Source organism: Nansenia antarctica, assembly GCF_963989245.1.
Source record: "Nansenia antarctica genome assembly, chromosome: 7".
In the NCBI taxonomy this organism is placed as follows: domain Eukaryota; kingdom Metazoa; phylum Chordata; class Actinopteri; order Argentiniformes; family Microstomatidae; genus Nansenia; species Nansenia antarctica.
In genome coordinates, this window is record NC_137677.1 from 63,979,508 (window position 1) to 64,002,579 (window position 23,072).

The window sequence follows — 23,072 nt, forward strand, 5'->3', positions numbered from 1 at the left end:
TGCACCGCTTCCAAATATGACCTTTTATAAAGTACGTTGATGCTTTTGTTGCCTAATTTCGCCACTAACGCTGAACCCTCAACCAGCTGTAAATGATCCACTTTGGTTGAGGTGGTAAACTTGAGATTAAAAGCTCAGCAAAAAGCTTCGGTATTAATCAGTATTCTGTATTAATCTGCTTTCCCCTCTCAAGTGTTCATACCATTTAACATGTATGCAATGGAGAAGCCTCACTAGATTCTTAGGGCCAGTTTCACAGACAAGGCTTAAGCCTAATCCTGGACTAAAAAGCATCTTCAATGGAGATTTTACATTGAAAGTGTGATTTAGTCCAGGACTAGGCTTAAGCCTTGTCTGTGAAACCGGCCCATAGTGTTTGTAACTCATTTATCAAACGGTTTGTTATGTACCCTCGTATCTTACAGCCTCCTAGCCTTATCTTACCCCTCTCATACTTAGTTGTTTTTCTATCCCCACAAAATGCACTGATTTCTCTCTTCTGTATTTATATCTGTTGAATGATGAATGATTTATTGTTGGTGCTCCGAGCTAAGAATATGTAGTTGGCCTAACTGAGTTGTTCTTGCCAAGGGTCATGACACATCACGTTGTCTGAATTTCCACAGGCTTGTCACAATATAACTAACCGCCCTCCCCCCCTCCTTCGTCTGCAAACACCAGAAATGTCAACACAGAGATGTCAACGACCTTGACCAAAGGTCTGATCTGGGAGGTGTTTTTGGATCAAATCTGTGCCTCAGTCAGCAAATATCTTTGTTCCAGAGCTTTTCTGCCCTTCCTGCAAATCTAGAGAGTAGGTTAAATCTGCCAGAAAAACAACACCAGTTTTATTGTACATTTTCCAAACACTTTTTATTCACTACAAATATGAACGGCCTTGATTCAACCATTTTGGTTGATGTAACTATTGAATACCACTGAGTCGTCATTGAATTGTAATTGAATAATAACAAAATAAAACGTTGTTGTTGTTTATACTTTGGAAATGTTATATCACACCTCATCTCAAACGAAACACATCATCAGATTTCAAAATGAGAATCTTTATTACATAAATTCGGAAACATTACACATTTAAAAAGGTGTATTTTACACGACACATGTACAGTGCAGATTAGGTGCAAATGAAAGGTAAAAAAAAAGAAAATCTATGTATAAAAAAAAGAAAAAAGCAACAAACATACAAAAGCAAAAAATAAAGTCTGATTGTTAAACATACATTTTAAAAATCCTTCAAATACAACAGTATTCAGTGTGCTCAACCAGGTAGCATAACATCGTTGTGCTGCTAAAACATGAACATTTGTGACATGCTCATTCCAAAACATGAACAAACTATTTCAGTGATTTCGAAGTGTCGTTTACACCAGTGTACCAGTAGCCCATTTTCGACACCAACACAGCCATGTTGGGCTGAACATAATAAGTGCCCATCGGATCCCAGAACTCGATAATCCAGATCTATACCTCATACGGAACAATCCACGCCCTCACATTGGAAACATGATGAACCAGCCTGTTGCTCTGATTATGACTATTGATTGATTGATTGACCATGAAATGGTGGGTACGTGCGGGTGCGTCTGTGCAAGTGTGTGATTGTGTATCATCAAGAATACTGACAAATCCCCCCCCTCCCCTCCCCTCCCACCCCCCCACCCCTCAGTAGTCCCCTAGCAGCAGGAAGTCCTGGTGCGTTTGCCGCTGGCCCCCCTGCAGTCCTCCAGGTCCACGGTCGGCCCAGTCCTCTCCCCCTCGCTCCTCTTCTTCAGGATGGAGGGCAGCACCATGTCGAACAGCGTCTCGAACAGGACGTCCACGTTGTAGCCCGTCTTGGCGCTCGTCTCGAAGCACATCCTGTCCGCGGGGAGGCTGCTCTTCTCCTCCAGGCCTTTGTAGCGCAGCACCCTCCCGTACAGCGCCAGCGCGTCCTCCCGGCTCACCTGCTTGTTGAACCCCACCCCCGACAGGGAGGCCGGGGAGGCCGGAGGGGTGGGGCAGGCGGAGGAGGGCACCCTGAGCTCTGCCCCCTGCTGTTCACTGCCCCACTCGCTCACGCTCTCTTCCCCCCCTAGACCCTCGGCCGCGAGCAGGGCCTGGGGGTCCGTGAGGTCGGCCTTGTTGCCCACGATGGCGTAGATGCAGTCCTGGTTGGCGGTGTCGGTCAGCGACAGGAAGCGCTCCTCCAGCTCGGCCAGGCTCTGCCAGTTGGTCACGTCATAGGTGAGGATGACGGCGGCGGCGCCGCGGCAGTACATGGAGCCCAGGCCGTGGAACTGCTCCCGACCTGGGGGGGGCACAGAGGGGACAGGGGGAGCACATTAGAGAGACACGTGGAATAATACACCATGTACAAAAACAATAGCTGTCAGGTACATTTTCAAGCAAGCACAGCTGTATATACACACACAGCCATGCACACAAACACACACACACTCTCGAAGCCTTGTCACAGAATGACTGCGTTCAGAGGCTCCGATGATGAACACCACCGAGTCGAGGCCAATGTCAGAAACGTTAGGAGCAACAAGCACAAAGAACGACGGGCTTCCTAACGACAGGTAGACTACAAGAGTCGGAGAGAAAGATTTGAGAGAGAGAGAGAGAGAGAGAGAGAGAGAGAGAGAGAGAGAGAGAGAGAGAGAGACGGCTAAAGTAAAGGGGAAGAAAGAGCAGAAGAAAGAACTGAAAACAGAAGCGACCATTGTGGGAGAAATATGCATGGCTCTTTTGTGTGTGTGTGTGTGTGTGTCAGTCTGTGTGTTTATGTATGTATGTGTGTGTGTGTGTGTGTGTGCGTGTATGTGTGTGTGTGTGTGTGTGTGTGTGTGTGTGGGCGATATCATCTGGGAGCCTTTGTGTGTGTGTGAGTGAGTGCAGCCTGTGAGAGAGCTCTTTGTCCTCCAGTGTTTATAACAGCATCTGCCAAAATATGTGCATAGATTCGGGGCTCCTGTGAATACTGTCCAAATGAAATGTTCCACAGGTCCCAGAATATCTCATTACAAACCTTTAAGTGTCCAGAAAGCAGCCTAACACGGCACATAATACCCCTCTGAATCAGGAATGCTGAAACCAACATGCCGACAGACAGAGCCACCGTCTCTTGTGTGAACAAAGCTTAAGGAGGGGGTTTAAGGGATTGGAGGCTAAGAGAGAGCTCTCTCTCTCGCTCTCTCTCTCTCTGTGTGTGGAGTGAAGGCCGCGCCGGGGTCAGTGACTCACTCTGATCCTGCCGTGGTTTCACACTTAGCCCAGAAACAGCCAGCGAGCAGCAGTGTCATCAACAGGACATCAGTTCAAGGGAGGGCTGGTCAGAGAGATACTAAACCACCAAATGACCCACGCCCCCTGACAGTGTTGGTATTTGGGCGGTGTGTGACTCCGGAAAGAGTGGTAGTGGGTCATAGGTTGTTATCACTGTTACCCCCCCCTCCTCCCCTGCGCCTTCACACAGCCTTCGTGTCATGTGACTGATCATGATGTTTAAAAAAATAATAAAAAACATCTAAACCATCACAGGATGTTAGCCAGCTGAAGGTTTTCGATTTCAGGGGTGGTTGTGATGGGTTAGGGGGGGGGGCAGCGCAAGACACTTAGGCTACAGTGTAGAAAAAAAGATCGGACTTTCCACAGTAAGATACCCTTTGATTGGGGTTCTTTCGTTTGAGTACAACAGGGACTAGTACTGCTGTTGATGAAATCCTCGGTTCCTCCTTCGCTAGCATGTTTTAGTTGACGTTGACCTTCCCAGTCGACGCTACATCCAGACCACAAGTTCAGACATTGAACGTAACCTGTAACCTAGCCTATTCGGTTGTTAAGTCTGACGTCAAACGTGATGTTTAGCAATTTCCGGGTCCAAACTAGAAATTCCCAGCACCAGAGTACTAAAGCGGTAGAATGACAGTTCAATTGTTTTTTAGACTGGGATCTATTCATACAACAAGGGACACAGCACAACACCGTTTTTCCCATATTGTCAGCGTCTTTTATTTTATTTTTTTAAATTAGTTTTTCAGATTTTTATCCCTTTTTCACTCAATTTGGTAGCCAATTGAACCCAACCTAGCATCCAATTATCCCCTGCCTATTGCGAAGGATCCGCCGCACGAACCCGTGGCCAGCAGCCCAGAGGAGGCCGCCAGGCAGACTAGCTGACTGGCTCCTCGAGCCCAGCACCGTTATTCCGGCACCCCGGGGGCGCTGTTGCGCGACGGATCCTTGTCCGGAAATACTCCTATACCCCCCTCGGGAGCGGCCGCCCAATATGCCGCTCCCCGTGTGTGCCCCAGCCATATCCGGATCTGGCGAGCTGGGATTCGATCCCAGTCCCCGGTGGGCAGCTTGCACTAGTGGCCAGTGCCTAGACCGCTACACCACCGCGGGGCTATTGTCAGCGTCTTTGAGCCTCGGAAAAGCGCTATACAAATATAATGAATTATTATTATTACTGAGGCATTTCGAAGAGAGCGCCTCAGCCAACGTTGGACCCGGAAACACGACACGACTATCAAAAACAAAGCGTGTTTCTATTCCATTTGCAATCCATGAACTCAATAACATGCCATGGTGGTGCACTGAATTCAATATGAATTCACAATATGAATTCACTCACACAGGAAGGTGTTCGTGAGTTGCAGTTCGACCAATTCCAAGCAAGACTTGGGAAGATAGTCGGCTTCTGAACCCCACTGAATGCTGTCAGTCATTCACTTTCATGAACTAGGCCTAATAGTGAAATATTGATGACTGGAGTTCTGCTAGCTATTGAGTAACCCACCCAATAGCTAACACAATCATGAAAGGGATAGTCTATTTTTGCTTAAACACATTATAATCAGATGGTTCTTTACTCTGAAAGTTGTCCATGGGCAACAAGGAGAAATTGTAATCCATTGATTCGAGTTGTTTAAATAGCCGGAGATTTTTTTTAAATAATCGATGCCAGGGAATAGGAGAGGAGGACAGAGTTCATCGCATGGCCGAATAACCTCATGAGAACTTGGTTGGTATTTATTCACACATGTTGAACTTTGTCTACTGCTCCCATTTCACACCGCTTGTTTTTATCTTAGCAGTGGCTGAAGTTAGTAACGGCTATCTAAACGACACTGACCCACAGGTTAGTCTCTCCTGGCCTATTCGGTTGTTAAGTCTGATGTCAAACGTGACCTTTAGCAATTTCCGGGTCCAAATCAGAAATTCCCCGCACCAGAGTACCAGTGTACTACAGCACCAGAGTACCAGTGTACTACAGCACCAGAGTACCAGTGTACTACAGCACCAGAGTACCAGTGTACTACAGCACCAGAGTACCAGTGTACTAAAGCACCAGAGTACCAGTGTACTAAAGCACCAGAGTACCAGTGTACTACAGCGGTAGAATGACAGTTCAATCGTTTTTTAGACTGGGATCTATTCATACAACAAGGGACACAGCACTTTCCAGTTTTTCCCATATTGTCAGCGTCTTTGAGCCTCGGAAAAGCGCTATATAAATATAATGAATTATTATTATTACTGAGGCATTTACGAAGAGAGCGCCTCTGCCAACGTTGGACCCGGAAACACGACACGACTTAACAACCGAATAGACTACGTTCAGGGTAAGGAAACATCTGACTACACTTGTTTACACCTTGAACTATCCATTGAACCTTTAGATTAACACTAGGCCCACTTCCTATGGTAACCTTTAGCCGTGTGCAACAGTGACTCAGCACAGCTTACCATCACTCTCTAACCCAGTGACTACGTGATAGCACGGACACACAGCATCCTGTTGAGAGGTCACAGGGATATGGAGCATGGACAGGAAATGGTATTATAGTGACTCAGTGGTTTTGTATCTCTAAGTTCAAACCACCAACACCACAGTCTCTGGAGTTAAGACCCCGTGTTTGCCTTTGAACGTGGTGTGTAGTGTGTGCAAGAGTGCATGCTCACACACGTCATCGTATTAAATCACAAGTTTGACCAACATTGCTTTGCTCAGTCTCATCGCAAGGTTGTGTCACATGACCACGCTGTCATGACTCTCCTTCAGCCTCCGTTTAGGATAATAAACAGCCTGTTGTGTTTAGGCTTCATGACGTTAAGCAAAGTTCAGAAGGTTCTAGATCAGCCACTAAACAACCAATCAAACCGGGCCAAATAGGCCAAAGTCCTGAACCCGGAATGAAAGAGAAGTAGGTCATGTTGCTACGTCCTATCCTAACATTTGAGAATGCAACAAGAAAAGTATCATTCAGAATACAGCGAAGCAAAAACAAGGCTTGTCATTATAACCAGCTTAAAGCATATGAGGAGGAAATTCCCCCCCACACACAATAGGCTTTGGAAATGTTTGTAGTCAGTTTTGGAACAATAGGGTTAGGGTAATAAGCTACTTGAAAAGGTCTACAAAAAGCCTAAACCTCTGGTGTAATCATAACCAAACTCTTTTGTTTGATTCCTATTCTTAGGGTTCCCACACATTTTTCCTACATTTCAAAATCCAGACTTTTCCAGACCTGTATAGGAAACCTGTATTACGCAAGCAGACAAAGTATCGTCTCCCAACTCAATGCAAGGAACAGTTGTGTCATGCTTGATGTAGGCTAACCACATGTAGACTTCCGCAAATGTGATTGGGTAATCCTGGGATGTCTGTGATTGGTTAACCATGAAAAAGGTACACTGCCTTTCCAATACCCTACCAGTCAATACTCTCACACACTGGTGGACTCAAGGGGGGGGGCAGGGGGCTTCAAACAGCCTGAGTCCGCCACTGCTCTCACAACATGTAGGCCTACAATACATCAGAAACCAAGACTGTTGGGAATTGTTCCCGTCCATTGTCTAAACTAGATGATGGAACAAATGTACATAGAACTCTTAACATGCAGCATTTGATATGCTTATCTAGGCCCCTCACCATGTGATATGACTAACACACTAGGCCTACTGCTAAATTCCAAATCGGCCCCTACCTAGGCTACTCTTAGTAGAAGATTCGGTTTATGAGCAATATGGTAATCGCTCCGTTTACTCCCAACAACTTAATTACACCTCTGCAGTCCTGATCCAGATCTCCAGGAATGGCCAGAGATAAGGAGCATGGGGCTGTTTGGGAATTCAGCATAGCCTCCTTCTCTGGTACATGATCAGATGGTAAGGGGTTTTGCTGTGGCAGACTTAACTCTCTCGTATTCTAACGAGCCATCTCACTTTGTGATTGCCCCCCAAAACATCTAAAACAGGAAGGAAGAATGAAAAGATATACAATAATAGTCTTTTTTCTCTCTCTCTCTCTCAACAAGGCCTGCTTGTTTTAGAACGCTGATTCCAATTGAGAGACACAGTTACAATACAATCCGGCATTCCAGGAATCAAGTGCTGCTTGCCCGTTTCCTATTAGATACCGTAACGTATTAAATGTAAGAATCTAAGAAATCTCAATCTAAATGTTACGGTACATGTGGGAAATGAATACGGTACATGTGGGAAAACTAGGGTTAGGGTTAGGGTTAGGGTTAGACATGCCAGCATGTACCAAGTCGACGTAGCACCTAACCCTAACCCTAGTTTTCCCACATGTACTGTATTCCCACATGTACCGTAACATAAACAAGTCACATGCGAGGAAGGGGCAGTCCCGGGCGGACAGGGGGACCCCTCAGGTGTGGTGGTCACGCGCTCTCACAGGTAAACCTCCAGGCGAACAGGGGGGCCCCTCAGGTGTGGTGGTCACGCGCTCTCACAGGTAAACCTCCAGGCGAACAGGGGGGCCCCTCAGGTGTGGTGGTCACGCGCTCTCACAGGTAAACCTCAGGTGTGGCGGTCACGCGCTCTCACAGGTAAACCTCACAGGTAAACCTCCAGGCGGACAGGGGGAGCCCTCAGGTGTGGCGGTCACGCGCCCTCACAGGTAAACCTCACAGCCAGGTCAACCTCACAGGTAAACCTCCAGGCGAACAGCAACAGAGCTGACCATTGTTATGCTTAAACACAAACACTTCTATCAATGTCTCTTTTTTACCATTAACTATTGTCTTATTAAATGTTTGATCTATTTACTTCTTATATTTTGCTTTTATTCAGTGTAATTGTGTATTTCTTACTATGCTCCTCTCTTGCTGTATTTTAATAATAATAATGTAAAGCACTTTGAATTGCCCCTGTTCTGTTGTATGAAATGTGCTATACAAATAAACTTGCCGTGCCTTGCTCCAGTAAAGTCACATCAATGGCGCTTGACATTGTAGGATACGAAAATGCTTGGAAAAATAATCAACACAAGTCAAAGTTGTACCAGTCACAGTCCTAGACCTTACCAGCGGTGTCCCAGATGGAGATGTTGTAGGGGCCCCACTGTTTGAGGAAGAACGCCCCTCCGACCGTGCTGATGGTGTCCTTAAACCTCCTCTCGGTGTACCGGTGGAGCAGGGAGGTCTTCCCCACGTTCATGTCTCCCAGGATCACCACCTTGACGTCGGGCTTCCTCATCTTGGAGAGCTCGGGCATGGTGATGGTGGGACTGGAGGACTTCACTACTTCAGCGAGTCGCCGGTGGAAACTTCAACTTGTTAGACGAATGCATCGCTACTCGGAGTTGACATTGCATTGGTCGATTTGGAAAAGTCAAATGCACCGATAAAATGACGCAAAACCATCCGATGAAACAGTGAAAGTTACACGTCTGTTGTTCGGGTGTACTGGCATTCGCTCGCGCACGTCCTCCTCCGCCAACACTTGTTGGAAGTGAAGTAGTGAACTTCAGCAGAAGTTGTGATGAAACAGGAAGTTAACCTCCAAACAGGACAAATATCATATGACACTTAGATCAGTGAATTATCCGTATTGCATAATGCAATGATCTGTTCAATGATGCAATACGACATGTTGGATGAACGAGTGGGTGTTCCTCCTTCTACACATTTGGAATTCGTTTGACTTTGAAATCAATAATAATATTAGCAGACCTACAGAAAGTCAAGTAGACTTTTCTGGAGCATGTTTCTTTAAGTTTAAACAACCAATCGTATCCCAGGCACATTATCCCCCAGGCTTCCTGTAGTATCAATAATATAATAATATAATAATAATATAATAATATAATTATAATATAATAATATAATAATATAATAATATAATAATATAATAATAATAATATGTATCAATAATATTAGCAGCCTTACAGAAAGTAGACTTTTTTGGAGCATGTTTCTTTAAGTTTAAACAACCAATCCTATCCCAGACACCCCCCCCCCCCAGGCTTCCTGTAGTATCAATAATATAATAATAATAATAATAATAATATAATATAATAATAATAATAATATGTATCAATAATATTAGCAGCCTTACAGAAAGTAGACTTTTTTTGGATGGCATGTTTCTTTAAGTTTAAACAACCAATCGTATCACAGACACACACCCCCCAGGCTTCCTGTAGTATCAATAATATAATAATAATTATATAATTATATAATTATATAATAATAATATAATAATATAATAATAATAATAATATGTATCAATAATATTAGCAGCCTTACAGAAAGTCAAGTAGACTTTTTTTGAAGCATGTTTCTTTAAGTTGAAACCACCAATCGTATCGCAGACACACAGGACACACCCCCCAGGTTTACGTCACAGACACACACCCCCCAGGCTTCCTGTAGTCTTTCTGATGGTTCCCATGCAGGGTCCTATGTGTGTCCTCCTCTGTTCAACAACAGTAACTCGCAGCTCGTGTCTAGGTAAGAACATGTGTCACACACAGACACAGTGACTACATTTGAGTTATTTCATCCAAGGGGGGGCTAGGATGACAGAATGACAAGCTGGACTCGGATGGTTGCCTTTTTCCTGATCACAGTTGTACTCTCGATCGCTGTCACATTATTGGTGTGTTTGGACGGGGAAGGTAATGTCTAAATACTCTAATCTCTAATTCACTCTCTGATCAGACACTCAAGATAATACCCCTTTGGACCACAGTGCATTCACACTTCTACCAGGATGTCAGTTAATAACAATGGCACATTAATAGTCTCTCTCTAATCATTTGGGGTGATTTAATCATAAAAAATAAAAAAAACAACCCCATGGCTTTAGGACCCAGGATGTACGGATGTAATAACCCGGTGATGTAGAGCGCATTATTGCATTATTCTGTCCGTGACGCGCTGCTTTCCTGCGCACTCCACAACCCAAAGCAGCTTTGCACACTGGCAACACATTTATTAATCTCTATTGTGTGAAAGAAAGAAAGAAAGTACATTGGGTTATAGCAGAAAACAAAACTGGGAAACGATCATGACATATTGGTAACTAGGTGATCTGGTGCGATTGATTGAAACATTCTGGAAGCCCAAACCCATAAATGTCTAGGAGGTTTGATGCAGGTGGCCATCATCAGTCGCCTAGTATCATCAGGTACGACATCTTAACCTGTCAGCTATAACTTTAGTCTGAGCTTTGCTTGTAGACTGAGATATCTTCTCGTTAGTCCATTGCATTATGCTCACGAACACAACACGTGGGTTCCTCTGGTCGGACGTGGAGACCAGAACCTTGCTGAAGATCTGGGGTGAGCAGGACATCCAGACCGCCCTGGACGGGAACTTCAGAAACAGCTTTGTCTACCGGGACGTGGCCCGGAGGCTGTTGGAGATGGGCTTCGAGAGGACCCCGGAGCAGTGTAGGGTGAGGGTCAAAAGCCTGAAGAGACAATACCTCCTGGCCAAGGAGGGCAACCTCAGGAACAACGGACAGTATCACAAGATCTGCAAGTTCTACGACCACATGGAGAGGATCCTGAGCAGCCGACCCGCCATCGACCCCCAGGAGCTGCTGGGGGATGAGACGATGGACGGCACGGAGGAGGAGGGAGAGGACACTGACCACCTGCCACAGGATGGCATGGGTTACCCAGAGAGCACTGGCGAATGCTCCTCCTTCCCTGTAACCCAAGTGAAACTGGAATACCCCCCGATTCCCATTCCTGTGACAGTGGGAAATGGTAAGTGTGTAAAAAAACAATATTCGGGCATAGGGCTACATACAGTCTATTGTGCACCCATCTATTATCTAGTATCTACACAGATGTTCATGATATGTTAGCCTTTTTGCGTAGTAATGCCGGTCTTTCGCACTTTGCAGAAAGCATCACTGAAGAGTTGATACTGTGTGTATGTGTTACGGTACATGTGGGAAAACTAGGGTTAGGGTTAGGTGCTAGGGTGACTTGGTACATGCTGCCATGTCTAACCCCAACCCTAATCCTAACCCTACCCCTAATCCTAACCCTAACCCTAACACCCTAGCACCTAACCCTAACCCTAGTTTTCCCACATGTACCTTATTCCCACATGTACCGTAACATATATATACCTTCACTGCCAAGGTCAGCCAGCCCCCATCAATGTCCATCCATCCCCTCTCCTCCTCCTCCACCACACAGGCACCTCGGTCAGACAGAGCAGCAGCAGCCAGTCGGCCGTCGGCGGCCCGTGCTCCAGCCGACCCAAGAGGCCCCGGAAGCGGCACGTCAACCTGCCCATGGACAAGCTGATGGAGCGCTTCCTGGAGCAGAGCGCTGAGGCCGAGGTGAGCTTCTACCACATGGAGGAGCAGCGTCTGCTGGCCGAGGAGCACCGGCGCGAGGCGGAACACTCCAGGGAGCTCCACATGCTCCAGGTGCTGGGGCAGATGTTCACCACCATCGCCGCCACTTCCACGGCCAATACCGTCGCCACGGCCACCGCCGCCACCGCCGCTGCTATGGAAACCCCGCCTGCTTGCGTCCCGGCGGCGGCGTCCTCCTCCTCCACGCAGCCTAACGCGTTGTCGTCGTCTGGCCTGCTGACACGTGGCCAGGGGGGGTCCAGTCACCCCAGAGTCCAGTCGTCATCGCAGGCGGACTGTTTAAACCAACACAGTCAGCTGTCCCACCCAGGCTCCAACCGGTCTTTAGGTAGTAGCTTCTCTAATCACCGGTGGAGGCGGAGGAAGAGGGGAGGTTTGGGAGAGAGGATGGTATTGCCCCCGCCTGATATTGCCCCTGTCAGGCAGTGTCTGATCTTTACTAAAGATTTAAGAGAAAGGCTGAAGTATGCACAAATACATTAGCTTCACAGGAAACACTTTTGTTAGCCCCCTCTCTTCTTGATAGACTGCATTTACCCAGTGGTAAGCTAGTGGGGGAGCTAACGATACTATGTGGTAGTTGTCACATTGTATGAAATTGTATCCCTCTCCTCTTCAACAGTCATCGGACGCTCCTTCTCGCTCGGTGCCGCAGCACGCAGAGGTATGGACGATATCCTTCCGCTGGTCAAGAGCATAGTCCCCTCGTTGTCGTCCAAAAAGCACAAGGGCCAAGACGGACGGATAGGGATTATTGGGGGATGTCAGGAGTAAGTCACACACCACTTACTACTTTACGTTTGGTTTATTATGATAGAACTATTTTCTCATGTATCAAAGGTAGATTCCGTGGTTCCTCATTTTGGTCATATTTTTTTTCCACCTCGTTGAATTCTCGGAATAACTTCTCCAATTGACTGTTTTACCTCTCTCTTCTTCTTTCTTCTTCTCTCATTCCCTCATTCCATCCTCCCCATCTCCCTCGATGGCCGTGAAGATACACTGGAGCTCCGTACTTTGCCGCCATCTCTGCTTTAAAAGTGGTAAGCAGAGCACGTTATAGTGTCTTTTAGTGCTGTCCCAAACGACTATTTTTCTAACGATTAATCTAGCGATTATTTTATCGATTATTCGATTAGTCTAACGACTAATTTATCGATAAGTCTAACGATAATTTTTGTACTGTAAAAAAAAAAAAAAAAAAAAAACGTATTTGTCTCCACCTCACTGCTATGTTTAGCCAACTTGAATGCCAACATGGCCATTTAGAAGTCTGTCCATCACCACAACACATAGCTAGCTAACGTTACTCTCGCTGCTATGTTATGATTAGCTAAATTGATGCTAACGTAGCATGCGAGCTACGAGCTAGATAACGTACAGTAGGTGCTCGCACCACAATGACAATAGGCTACCGTAGCTAGCCAGCTACATAGCTAACGTTACTAACACCAGAAGACAAGACATACGAACTGTGGTGAGCTACATTGCTTGTGTAACATTAGCTAGTAGCTATCCATTTTTCACTCATACACTTAATTGTCTCGCCTGGTAAAATAAAGGTTTAAAAAAAAAAAAAAAAAAAAAAAAAAATCGCCATTTTGTTTATTTACGAATAACCGACGCATATTACGCTAACCGACGTTTTGACGTAGTCGATGACGTCGACGACGTCGAATAATCGTAACAGCCCTAGTGTCTTTGTCACATGGCTGACGTAAACCAAAGGGGAGGCTTGTGGAGGTAGAACTCGGAGGATGATCTCTGCCTCCACCAGCCTCCCCAGATGTACCATTCTGCCTAGCCTCTGATTGCCCACTTCTGTCTGGTGTTGCACCACCTGTCTTGTCTGACTTCTCAGGGGGCGGATCTGTCTCACGTGTTCTGCTCTAAAGATGCTGCCACGGTAATCAAGTCCTACAGTCCTGAGCTCATCGTCCATCCTGTGCTGTAAGTTCTGTCTGGAACAGCCGGTGTCAAATCCTAATTCGAGACACATAAAGGGAGGCTGGTGGAGGCAGACATCAGGGGACGGGTTCATTGTAAAGGCCAATGCACACGGTGTGCGATTTTGTCGCACCGCCGAATTCGATTCCATTGTTTTGAATGAGACAATGCACACGGCGTGCGATGCGATTCTCAATTCACACCACCGAAGTCAACAACACGGCCCATCTCATATGGGATTACAAGACATGTATATTACATAATAATAACAATCGAGCATGTAGGCACAATATGCCCAGTTGTATCTTGTAGAAATTGTGGAAGCAAGGCAAGCAATATTGGTAGAGTCTATAGTAATCAGCCTGCCTGGTCCGACTTCGGTGGTGTGAATTGAGAATCGAATGTTGTCATGCGACAAAATTGCACGCCGTGTGCATTGGCCTTAACGCACGGAATGGAATGAGGAACGGTATCAAACGTGTGTTTTCCCCATGCATCCCTGTTTCCGTTCCTTGCGTTACGATGAGCCCATCCTCTGATTTCTATCTCCACCAGCCTCCCCTGACATCTGATATTTGTCCAAATCTCCCATTTACGTAACATCGATGCATAATTTACATGAAAATTTGAGTTGCAATCCCCCCCCCAAAAAAATCTTGATCTTTAATGGAAGTCTCTGTTGATGACTTGATGTTCACTGAGTGCGATGTAATGAAAGTCTATGTGGATATTAACGTGGCGTGTTCGTTTAGAGACATTGTGGATATTAACGTGGTGTGTTCGTTTAGAGACAGCCCAGATGTTAAGATGTTAATGTGGTGTGTCCGTTTAGAGACAGCCCCAACGCGGTGGAGGAGATCGAGAAGTGGCTGCCCAGGCTTCACAGCCTGGTAGTGGGCCCGGGGTTGGGGAGAGACGACATGCTACTGAAACACGCTAAGGCGAGTGGAACGACTCACTCACGCTACTCACTCAGTCACGACTGCTCCTAGCACTCAGATAACAGATTCACACGCACACACACACACGCACACACACACACACACACACACACACACACACACACGAACACTCAAACTGTTTATCTCACCTGAGTCCTGACACTTTATCCCTGTGGAAGGGGGAGATTAAGCAGATATGAAATCAGGATTTGCACTCCCCATGTGTAATATCACATTGTATATACAGTAAACGGCAGGATAAAAACTGCCATCTGCCATGCTGCGTGGTGTTTCTAAAGAGAACACAATGTTCAGATGGATATTTTACTGTTTATTATTAAAGGGTAACAGTGGTTAGGGCCCAGTATTTCAAAACGTTTAATCTGGATCAGAATGACGCCTGTTTTTACTATCCAGGATCAGATCGAATTGGTTGATTTTTGAGCTGGTTTTTCAAAACATTATCCATGAGTATAATTCTGATCTACATAACTCAATATCACAGAATCTGGATTTTCGGGGGTCTGTATAAGCCATAGAGACATGCCTTCTACTGGGAGAGGTAATGTTACAACATTACACATTTGTTTAGCCAAAAAGACATCAGTGAACTACATGAAGAAAAGAAATGTCACTTGTAACTATTACCAACCTGTATTTAAGGTGTCGATTCTTTTTTTCCGCCCTACATCTCCACTTTATTATTCTATTAGTTAGGGTGACTTTCACCTTCAAAATCCACCCTGAATCCAACCCCACAGGGATTTTTGGCATCAGAACTATCCTAATGTTTTGAAATACTCAAAAAACAACATTCAATCTCGATTAAATTGGATTGGATTACCAAATCCGAATCCCTATCAGAATGATCAAGAATAAACATTTTCACTTTTGAAATACCCAGTTCTACGATTTAATCCATCAGATCACGTTTAAATACTGGGTCCATCCTGTTCCTTCTACTTTTCAGGTAACAGGATTAACCAACCAATTGTATAACTCATGAATACCACAGATTACACTTCAATAAAGGCTTCTTTTTTTCATTCAGGAAGTGATCGAGAAGTCTAAAGCAAGAGATATCCCTATAGTCATTGACGCTGTAAGTACTTTACTCTCACCAGATTTGGGGTGTTGGGAGTAGATTCTAATCATTTAAGAATTTGAATATATGCATGTTTGTCCAATAGGATGGGCTATGGCTGGTTGCTAAGCAGCCATCAGTTATCCAAGGGTACCAGAAGGGCATCCTCACACCGAACTTCATGGAGTTCACCCGCCTGTATGAAGCCATGGTGAGTCTGTGAACCAATCACACTGTCACAACTCACAGCATAGCCAATGTAGGCATGTCTGTGGTCAAATCTCAGCTCAGCCAATCACACCTAAAGGCCAATGCACACGGCGTGCAATTTTGTCGCACGACAACATTCGATTCTCAATTCACACCACCGAAGTCGGACCAGGCAGGCTGATTACTATAGGCTCTACCAATATTGCTTGCCTTGCTTCCACAATTTCTACAAGATACAACTGGGCATATTGTGCCTACATGCTGGATTGTTATTATTATGTAATATAGGTGTCTTGTAATCCCATATGAGATGGGCCGTGTTGTTGACTTCGGTGGTGTGAATTAAGAATCGAATGTTGTCATGCGACAATATCGCATCGCACGCCGTGTGCATTGTCTCATTCAAAACAATGGAATCGAATTTTTCGGTCCGACAAAATCGCACGCCGTGTGCATTGGCCTTAAGCCCAGAATAATGCGGTCTCTGTTTCCAGCACCACGAGCCGTTCGACAGCAGTGACCATCAGAGGAGCGCCATGCAGCTCAGCGTTGCCATGGGCAACCTCACGATAGTGCTCAAGGGAGAAGAGGACCTCATCACCGACGGCAACAAAGGTTAGTGTCACACCAAACACACACACACACACACACACACACACACACACACATCCCTACACCACACATAAACAATGACAATCAACAACTACACACACGGCTCTTCTGAAAGCACACAGTATTATAATGAACACACACACACTCTAAATTGCACCGCATTGCACACAAAGTACACTGACTACCCTCTGCAACACGTCCATGTTCTGACCCAGTCGTGTGACTCTGGTACCCAGTGGTCTCGTGCAGCCAGGAGGGCAGCGGGCGGCGGTGCGGGGGGCAGGGGGACCTCCTCTCTGGGTCTCTGGGAGTCCTGGCGCACTGGGCCTACGCCTCGGCCGCCTCCGGAGACATCCCCAGAAGGTACGGACGTGTCCACGCACATTGTTGGACCACATTACTGGATAACAAGTGTCTCTCTCTCTCTCTCTCTCTCTCTCTCTCTCTCTCTGTTACTCTCCATCTCTCTGTCGCTCTCTCTTTTTCCTCCACTCTCTCTCTCTCTCTCTCTCTCTCTCTCTCTCCACCACATTACTGGATAACAAGTGTGTGTCTCTCTCTCTCTCTCCCTGTTGCTCTCTCTCTCTCTCTCTCTCTCTCTCTCTCTCTGTACATAACAGACGTAAGAAGCTATTATGATCACCTCAGGATAACGGTTACTGTTATGATAATGTACACTGCTAATAAAGACATTGTGATGCCTAGTAGGGCCATCTCTGATTTTTTTATGACAGGGATTCAATTGGAATGCCAGTGGAAAACAATTGTCCCCAAGTATTGTTTTACACAACTATCTCTCTCAACTCCTGCCTCCTCTCTCTCCCCACGTCCTCCTCTCTCTCTCCCCCCGTCCCCCTCTCTCTCCCCCCGTCCCCCTCTCTCCCCCCGTCCCCCTCTCTCTCCCCCACGTCCTCCTCTCTCTCTCCCCCCGTCCCCCTCTCTCTCCCCCCGTCCCCCTCTCTCTCCCCGTCCCCCTCTCTCTCCCCGTCCCCCTCTCTCTCCCCCCGTCCCCCTCTCTCCCCCCGTCCCCCTCTCTCTCCCCCCGTCCCCCTCTCTCCCCCCGTCCCCCTCTCTCTCCCCCCGTCCCCCTCTCTCCCCCCGTCCCCCTCTCTCTCCCCCCGTCCCCCTCTCTCTCCCCCTGTCCCCCTCTCTCTCCCCCCCGTCCCCCTCTCTCTCGCCCCCAGTGTGAACCCGTCGATGGTGGCGGCGTTCGGCGCCGCCTCTCTGACCAGGCAGTGTAACAGACAGGCCTTCCACAAACAAGGCCGGGCCACCACCACCTCAGACATGGTCCAGGAGATCGGCTCCGCGTTCAAGAAACTCTTCGAAAGCTGAAACCACAAGCAGAATGCTGTCTTACACACACACACACACACACACACACGTATGCACACACGCACACCACACACACACACACTATAAACTCCTTTCAGATCCTTTAGCTGTAGCCGGTTGTTACCTCAGATATAAGAAGTGAACACTAGTTCAATAAGTGATACATGCAAGAGCTCTGGTGCGTACAGACAGACAGACAGACAGACAGACAGACAGACAGACAGACAGACAGACAGACAGACAGGACATTTCACATTGGCTCATCTGCCCGTTGTTATACTGGACCTACTGAAACCAACATTCACAATGCAATATTCCCTCTTTCTATTTATGTTTCCCCTAAGTGCCTCACACACACCCACACACACACACACACACACACACACACACAGACATAATTGTGCTGTCAGACAGACATCAACAGTACTTACATCTCATATGTTGCACAGCACATGCATACATACAAAACAATTCTCATAGAATATCTCTGGTATTTGGTTTGAGGTGTACCACCAACATTCAAATAAGCATATCTTCTTCCAACTATTTAGAAATTCTGTGGAAAAACAGAAAAATGACCTTGCCCTACTTGGGGACTTTTTTCACCAGACCCTGTCACATATCTGTTTCCCTAAACAACACTCACTGAAGCATCATCTGGTATCGTGACAATCCCGTAGAGGCATTTGTCACGTTTTTATTATTTGTCAACCATTAAATTGGTCAAATATGAAACTGATTACGGGAGTTTTGAGTTTACATGATGTGAATAAAAAATATGGAGACCACAAACTTCGTTTTGTTTGTTTGTTTCCCATACTTTCCTCCTGTGATACACCACACGGCCACACGATGGCGCTGTCAGCTTAGCGTTGTTGGCGTTATCGGGGAAGAGCATTGCGCTGCGCATGCGCACTGTTTCCAAAACCCTATCCACGCCACCGCTGGAGGAGGACAGTCAGAGGGATTCTCAGGACCAGAGACATCTAGAGACATAAACAATAGAAAACACATCACTGAACGTGTTAAAAGGTATGGAGGAACGTGTATCAACCGGTGTTGTTATGTCCTGTCGTGCAACATGAACGTGTGTTTAGTTCCAGGTCTTAACTTGTCCCTCTGCAAACGAGACGCGTTAGCTCGCGCATGCTATGATGCTAACTACATACAGTACAGTTCTTACTGCTTCTCTTTTTTAAGCTCGATTAAGGTGTTTATGCATGCATGAAATTGCATGTTTAAATGCTGCACATGTTCTTTTAGCTGGAGTGTAACGAAATGTCTTGTTTTTAGGAGGACTAGTGTAACGAAATGTCTTGTTTTTTAGGTGGATCTGTGTGTGTGTAGGAGTGTGTGACTCTGACTGTGACACTGACGGAACCGAAGGACATGCTGAACCCAGCTAACGGAGACCCGGTCCACGCCGGCGTCACCAACTTTGTGGCGGAATACCTGGACCTGGTGGAGTCGCTGCCCTTCGACCTGCAGAGGAGCGTGTCTCTGATGAAGGAGATCGACGCCAAATATCAAGGTAAACTTACCTCCTCCTACTACTAACTCGCACTGTTAGAAATGTAATGTGTTGCATTTGTAATGTAATGTGTTGCACTTTGAATTGCCCCTGTTGTATGAAATGTGCTATACAAATAAACTTGCCTTGCCTTGCCTTGCCATCATACACGATGTCAACACTGACTGGACACTGAGCGTGCTTCCTATCGAAGTAGCCCCATGCATCAGTTCGCAATCGTCGTATTGCATTGCACACTCATGATGGGGCTGCTTACTATAGAAAATAGTCTCATGTTGCACATAAACAAAGTGATACTCTTAGGTCTGCATAGGGCTGCACGATTTGGGGAAAAAATCGAATTGCGATTATTTGGACAGATATTGCGATTGCGATTTAATTTGCGATTATTTTTTTTATAGCGACCCAAAGGAAGTTTTTGTAAAGTGTGGCCATATCTCCGGCTAGGAAGGTCGTATCAACGTGCAGTTTGTTTGTACGTCTTCAGGGGCCTTAGAGGCTCCCTCCTCTAGCACCCCCACAGCCCGAGCTACGAGTGAAAGAACTAAACTTTGGGTTGCTTTAAAGTCAAGCTTCAGATTAAAACATGTGATGGAGCATTACTAACCTGACTCAGGTGGTTTGTTTCCAGGGGCGGACTGGGATCAAAAAACAGCCCTGGCATTTGCGACACAACAGCCCTATTTCCAAACGTAACATCAACACGGATTGTTAACATAAAAAGCTTGAGATAACCAGACTGACTAGAATCGAATGTAGACATTTGGAACACAAATGTAACACACACACGCACACGCAACTGACACACTACAATCGCTGATGAATTCAGAGTGCCGACAACAATCCACACAACGTTATTGAGAGCATAGTATAACCAGTAGTATGCTATAAGGCACATTCAGGACAAATAGGCCAGACCAAAACATGAGAAACAATGCCAACTGCTAAATTCTGAAATCAAACTCACAACAAGTAGGCTAATTCTTTAGATCTTATATTGAACTCCATTTCCCAAGCATAGCCCCTACCTAGTGGGGGCCCCTGGGCTTGAGTCATTGTTCGGGCCCCTACCTACACCAAGAAAGGTTAGAAGTCATAAGGAAACATGTTTATTGACTGGGCAACACAGTGTAAATACAGTACTAGCCTGACCTTGGTCATGTGAACCAGCTTCATAAAATAAACCAGAAACACTCATTCTGCAGTCTGCACGTTTTATTCTGATATTAACCAGCTTGTTAACATTCAATTTGTCACATTGTATACCCACAAACCATATTACTGTGTTGACGCAACTTCAGGGGAGTGTGTTCATTTTCTGCTGTGCACCGCTCCCCTCTTTCACTTTCCCATAGTCATGCTCCCTCCGGACTCTTCAGAAGCAACACTGAGTCATCTCATAAAGTAACACTATTTAGGAGCAGTAACTAGTCTGCAGACTTCAACCATACTCAACTATCATCACTTCTATTCAACACATGGACAACGCATTATTGGATAACGTTTACGTTAGCCCAATATTGCTAGCTTATAGCAAGGAGTCTGGCTAATTAGATGGTAGACTCGCCAGCCAATGAGGGGGCTCTTCACGAGTGCTTCGCCAACCAATCAGGTAGCGGTATTGCTCTACCATCCCCTACCATCCTAGGTTCCGCAAATTCGCGCCCGGGCACCCGCGCAGAATTGCGGCGACGGCCCGGGCCGGTATAGTACGTTTTGGCCCGCGGTCTGCTGAAATAAGTTATTTTCAATGAAAATCACCAGAGACAAAATTACAAATAATATATATATATATATATATACAGTATTTAAAAAAAAAAAAAAAACATTCTGAGCGGCCCAGAGTCTCGCGGCCCTCCTGGCATTTGCCAGGCATGCCCGGTGGCCAGTCCGCCACTGTTTGTTTCACACAACCATCTAGGAAAGCTTCATTGGAAGCTGTTTGGAAAAGGGCAGGTACTTTCAAAAAATACTTGGCAGGTGATTGGATGAATCTGTCTATCATGGGCTAATTTCAGAGAGCATTACCACATGATACCATCAAACTGTTAACTGCTCTTATGCCATCAAACTGTTCTAATGCAAGGATGAGAACTTAAAAGATATGAATTGGAACAACATATTTATGTATGGGTTTTTTAAACAGCTGCCATTTTGTTTCTCTCAAGTGTAAAAAAATTTTTTGAACAATTCCAATATGAAAATAAAATGTTCTACAAACAAGGTTATTTAATTATGGCTCAGGAGCAGCATCTAAATATTGCACATACTGCAATCAAGTTAAATAAAGTCATAATAAAAATGTCCAGTAAAAAAGAATAGGTCCTTTCTGTAAACATTGAAATAGATAAAGCTCTTCAACTCGTCGTAATGTATGAAGTGCACGGCTCGACCGCAGATCGGTTGTTGTTGCATAGTACTCCACATTTTTCAGCTCCGTACGTGCTGGATGGAATCACATTATCTTTTATCTAGCGTTTGGATGAGTTTTTTAAACTCTTCGTTGCTCACAGTGTTAATAGACACCATGTCTTTAGCAAGGTAATGCGTGATGGAATTGGTTATTTCACGGTGCCTTCGTGAGCCCTTTTCATACGACGTAACAGCCGCAAACGACTCTGAAACACTAGTTTGCTTAACGTTAGACCGGGCTACGGGACGTTCACTTAACTCGCCGTCATAGAGCTGCCCGTGGTACTTTTTCAAGTGCTGATACAGGTTTGTGGTGTTGCCTCTGGATGTAGCGATTGTTCCACGACAGGTCGTGCGCAACACCTGCTTTTGTTGCACATCTGTCGTCCTAAACCCGAAATACTTACAACAGAAGTGCTGTTTTTCTTCGGGACTAAATCGTTGCTTCTGGCTCTGCTGAAGCCATTTATCCACACCATGAATGTTGCTAGCTACTGAAACGTCTTCACAGATTCACACCTGAGCGTTTCACGTGCAGTGTTGTTGTTGTTCTTGGGTGTGTGCGTTCATTGACGTTGAATCCGACGCGCTGTATAATGTATCCCAAATCGCATGCTTTGCGATTTGCTAATCGCACCATCTCAAATCGCGATTTCGATTTAAAATCGATTAATCGTGCAGCCCTACTCTGCAAGGTCTTATGTTCTCAAGGTGTAATTTCATCAGTTAAAACGTCTACAAAGCCAAGGCACATCCTCTCATACCTCCGATCAGTCACGCACACAAACGTTCTTCATTACTGTGTTTCACACCACTGTCCCTCTCTGTCCTCTCTGTCCCTCTCTGTCCTCTCTGTCCTCTCTGTCCTCTCTATCCTCTCTGTCCTCTCTGTCCTCTCTGTCCTCTCTGTCCTCTCTGTCCTCTCTGTCCTCTCTGTCCTCTCTGTCCCTCTCTGTCCCTCTCTGTCCTCTCTGTCCTCTCTGTCCTCTCTGTCCTCTCTGTCCTCTCTGTCCTCTCTGTCCCTCTCTGTCCTCTCTGTCCCTCTCTGTCCTCTCTGTCCCTCTCTGTCCCTCTCTGTCCTCTCTGTCTCTCTCTGTCCTCTCTGTCCTCTCTGTCCTCTCTGTCCTCTCTGTCCTCTCTGTCCTCTCTGTCCCTCTCTGTCCCTCTCTGTCCCTCTCTGTCCCTCTCTGTCCTCTCTGTCCTCTCTGTCCCTCTCTGTCCTTTCTGTCCCTCTCTGTCCCTCTCTGTCCTCTCTGTCCTCTCTGTCCCTCTCTGTCCTCTCTGTCCCTCTCTGTCCTCTCTGTCCCTCTCTGTCCTCTCTGTCCTCTCTGTCCCTCTCTGT

At 46.1% G+C, this 23,072-nt stretch overlaps 3 protein-coding genes across 3 annotated transcripts in view; 2 read left to right on the forward strand and 1 right to left on the reverse strand.

The window, feature by feature from the left end:
• Positions 1-377: 377 nt before the first annotated feature.
• On the reverse strand, positions 378-8,794 carry rab20 (RAB20, member RAS oncogene family). Its single transcript, XM_080537351.1, has 2 exons — positions 8,340-8,794; positions 378-2,308 (listed from the first exon to the last, which is right to left on the reverse strand). The coding sequence occupies exons 1-2, from the start codon at positions 8,527-8,529 to the stop codon at positions 1,695-1,697; spliced, it is 804 nt and encodes a 267-aa protein (XP_080393477.1). The 5' UTR covers positions 8,530-8,794; the 3' UTR covers positions 378-1,694.
• Positions 8,795-9,731: 937 nt separating this feature from the next.
• On the forward strand, positions 9,732-17,808 carry naxd (NAD(P)HX dehydratase). Its single transcript, XM_080535582.1, has 11 exons — positions 9,732-11,032; positions 11,474-11,986; positions 12,281-12,428; positions 12,656-12,701; positions 13,520-13,608; positions 14,438-14,550; positions 15,602-15,648; positions 15,737-15,841; positions 16,335-16,455; positions 16,689-16,815; positions 17,637-17,808. Exons 1-11 carry the CDS (start codon positions 10,531-10,533, stop codon positions 17,785-17,787), a joined length of 1,962 nt encoding a protein of 653 aa, XP_080391708.1. The 5' UTR covers positions 9,732-10,530; the 3' UTR covers positions 17,788-17,808.
• Positions 17,809-18,686: 878 nt separating this feature from the next.
• The window catches only part of ing1 (inhibitor of growth family, member 1), an 8,848-nt gene continuing 4,462 nt past the window's right edge, over positions 18,687-23,072 (forward strand). The window contains exons 1-2 of the mRNA XM_080535589.1: positions 18,687-18,819; positions 19,115-19,318. Coding sequence (XP_080391715.1) covers positions 19,177-19,318 — 142 coding nt within the window. The 5' untranslated portion in view covers positions 18,687-18,819; positions 19,115-19,176. The remainder of the gene's footprint in view (positions 18,820-19,114; positions 19,319-23,072) is intronic.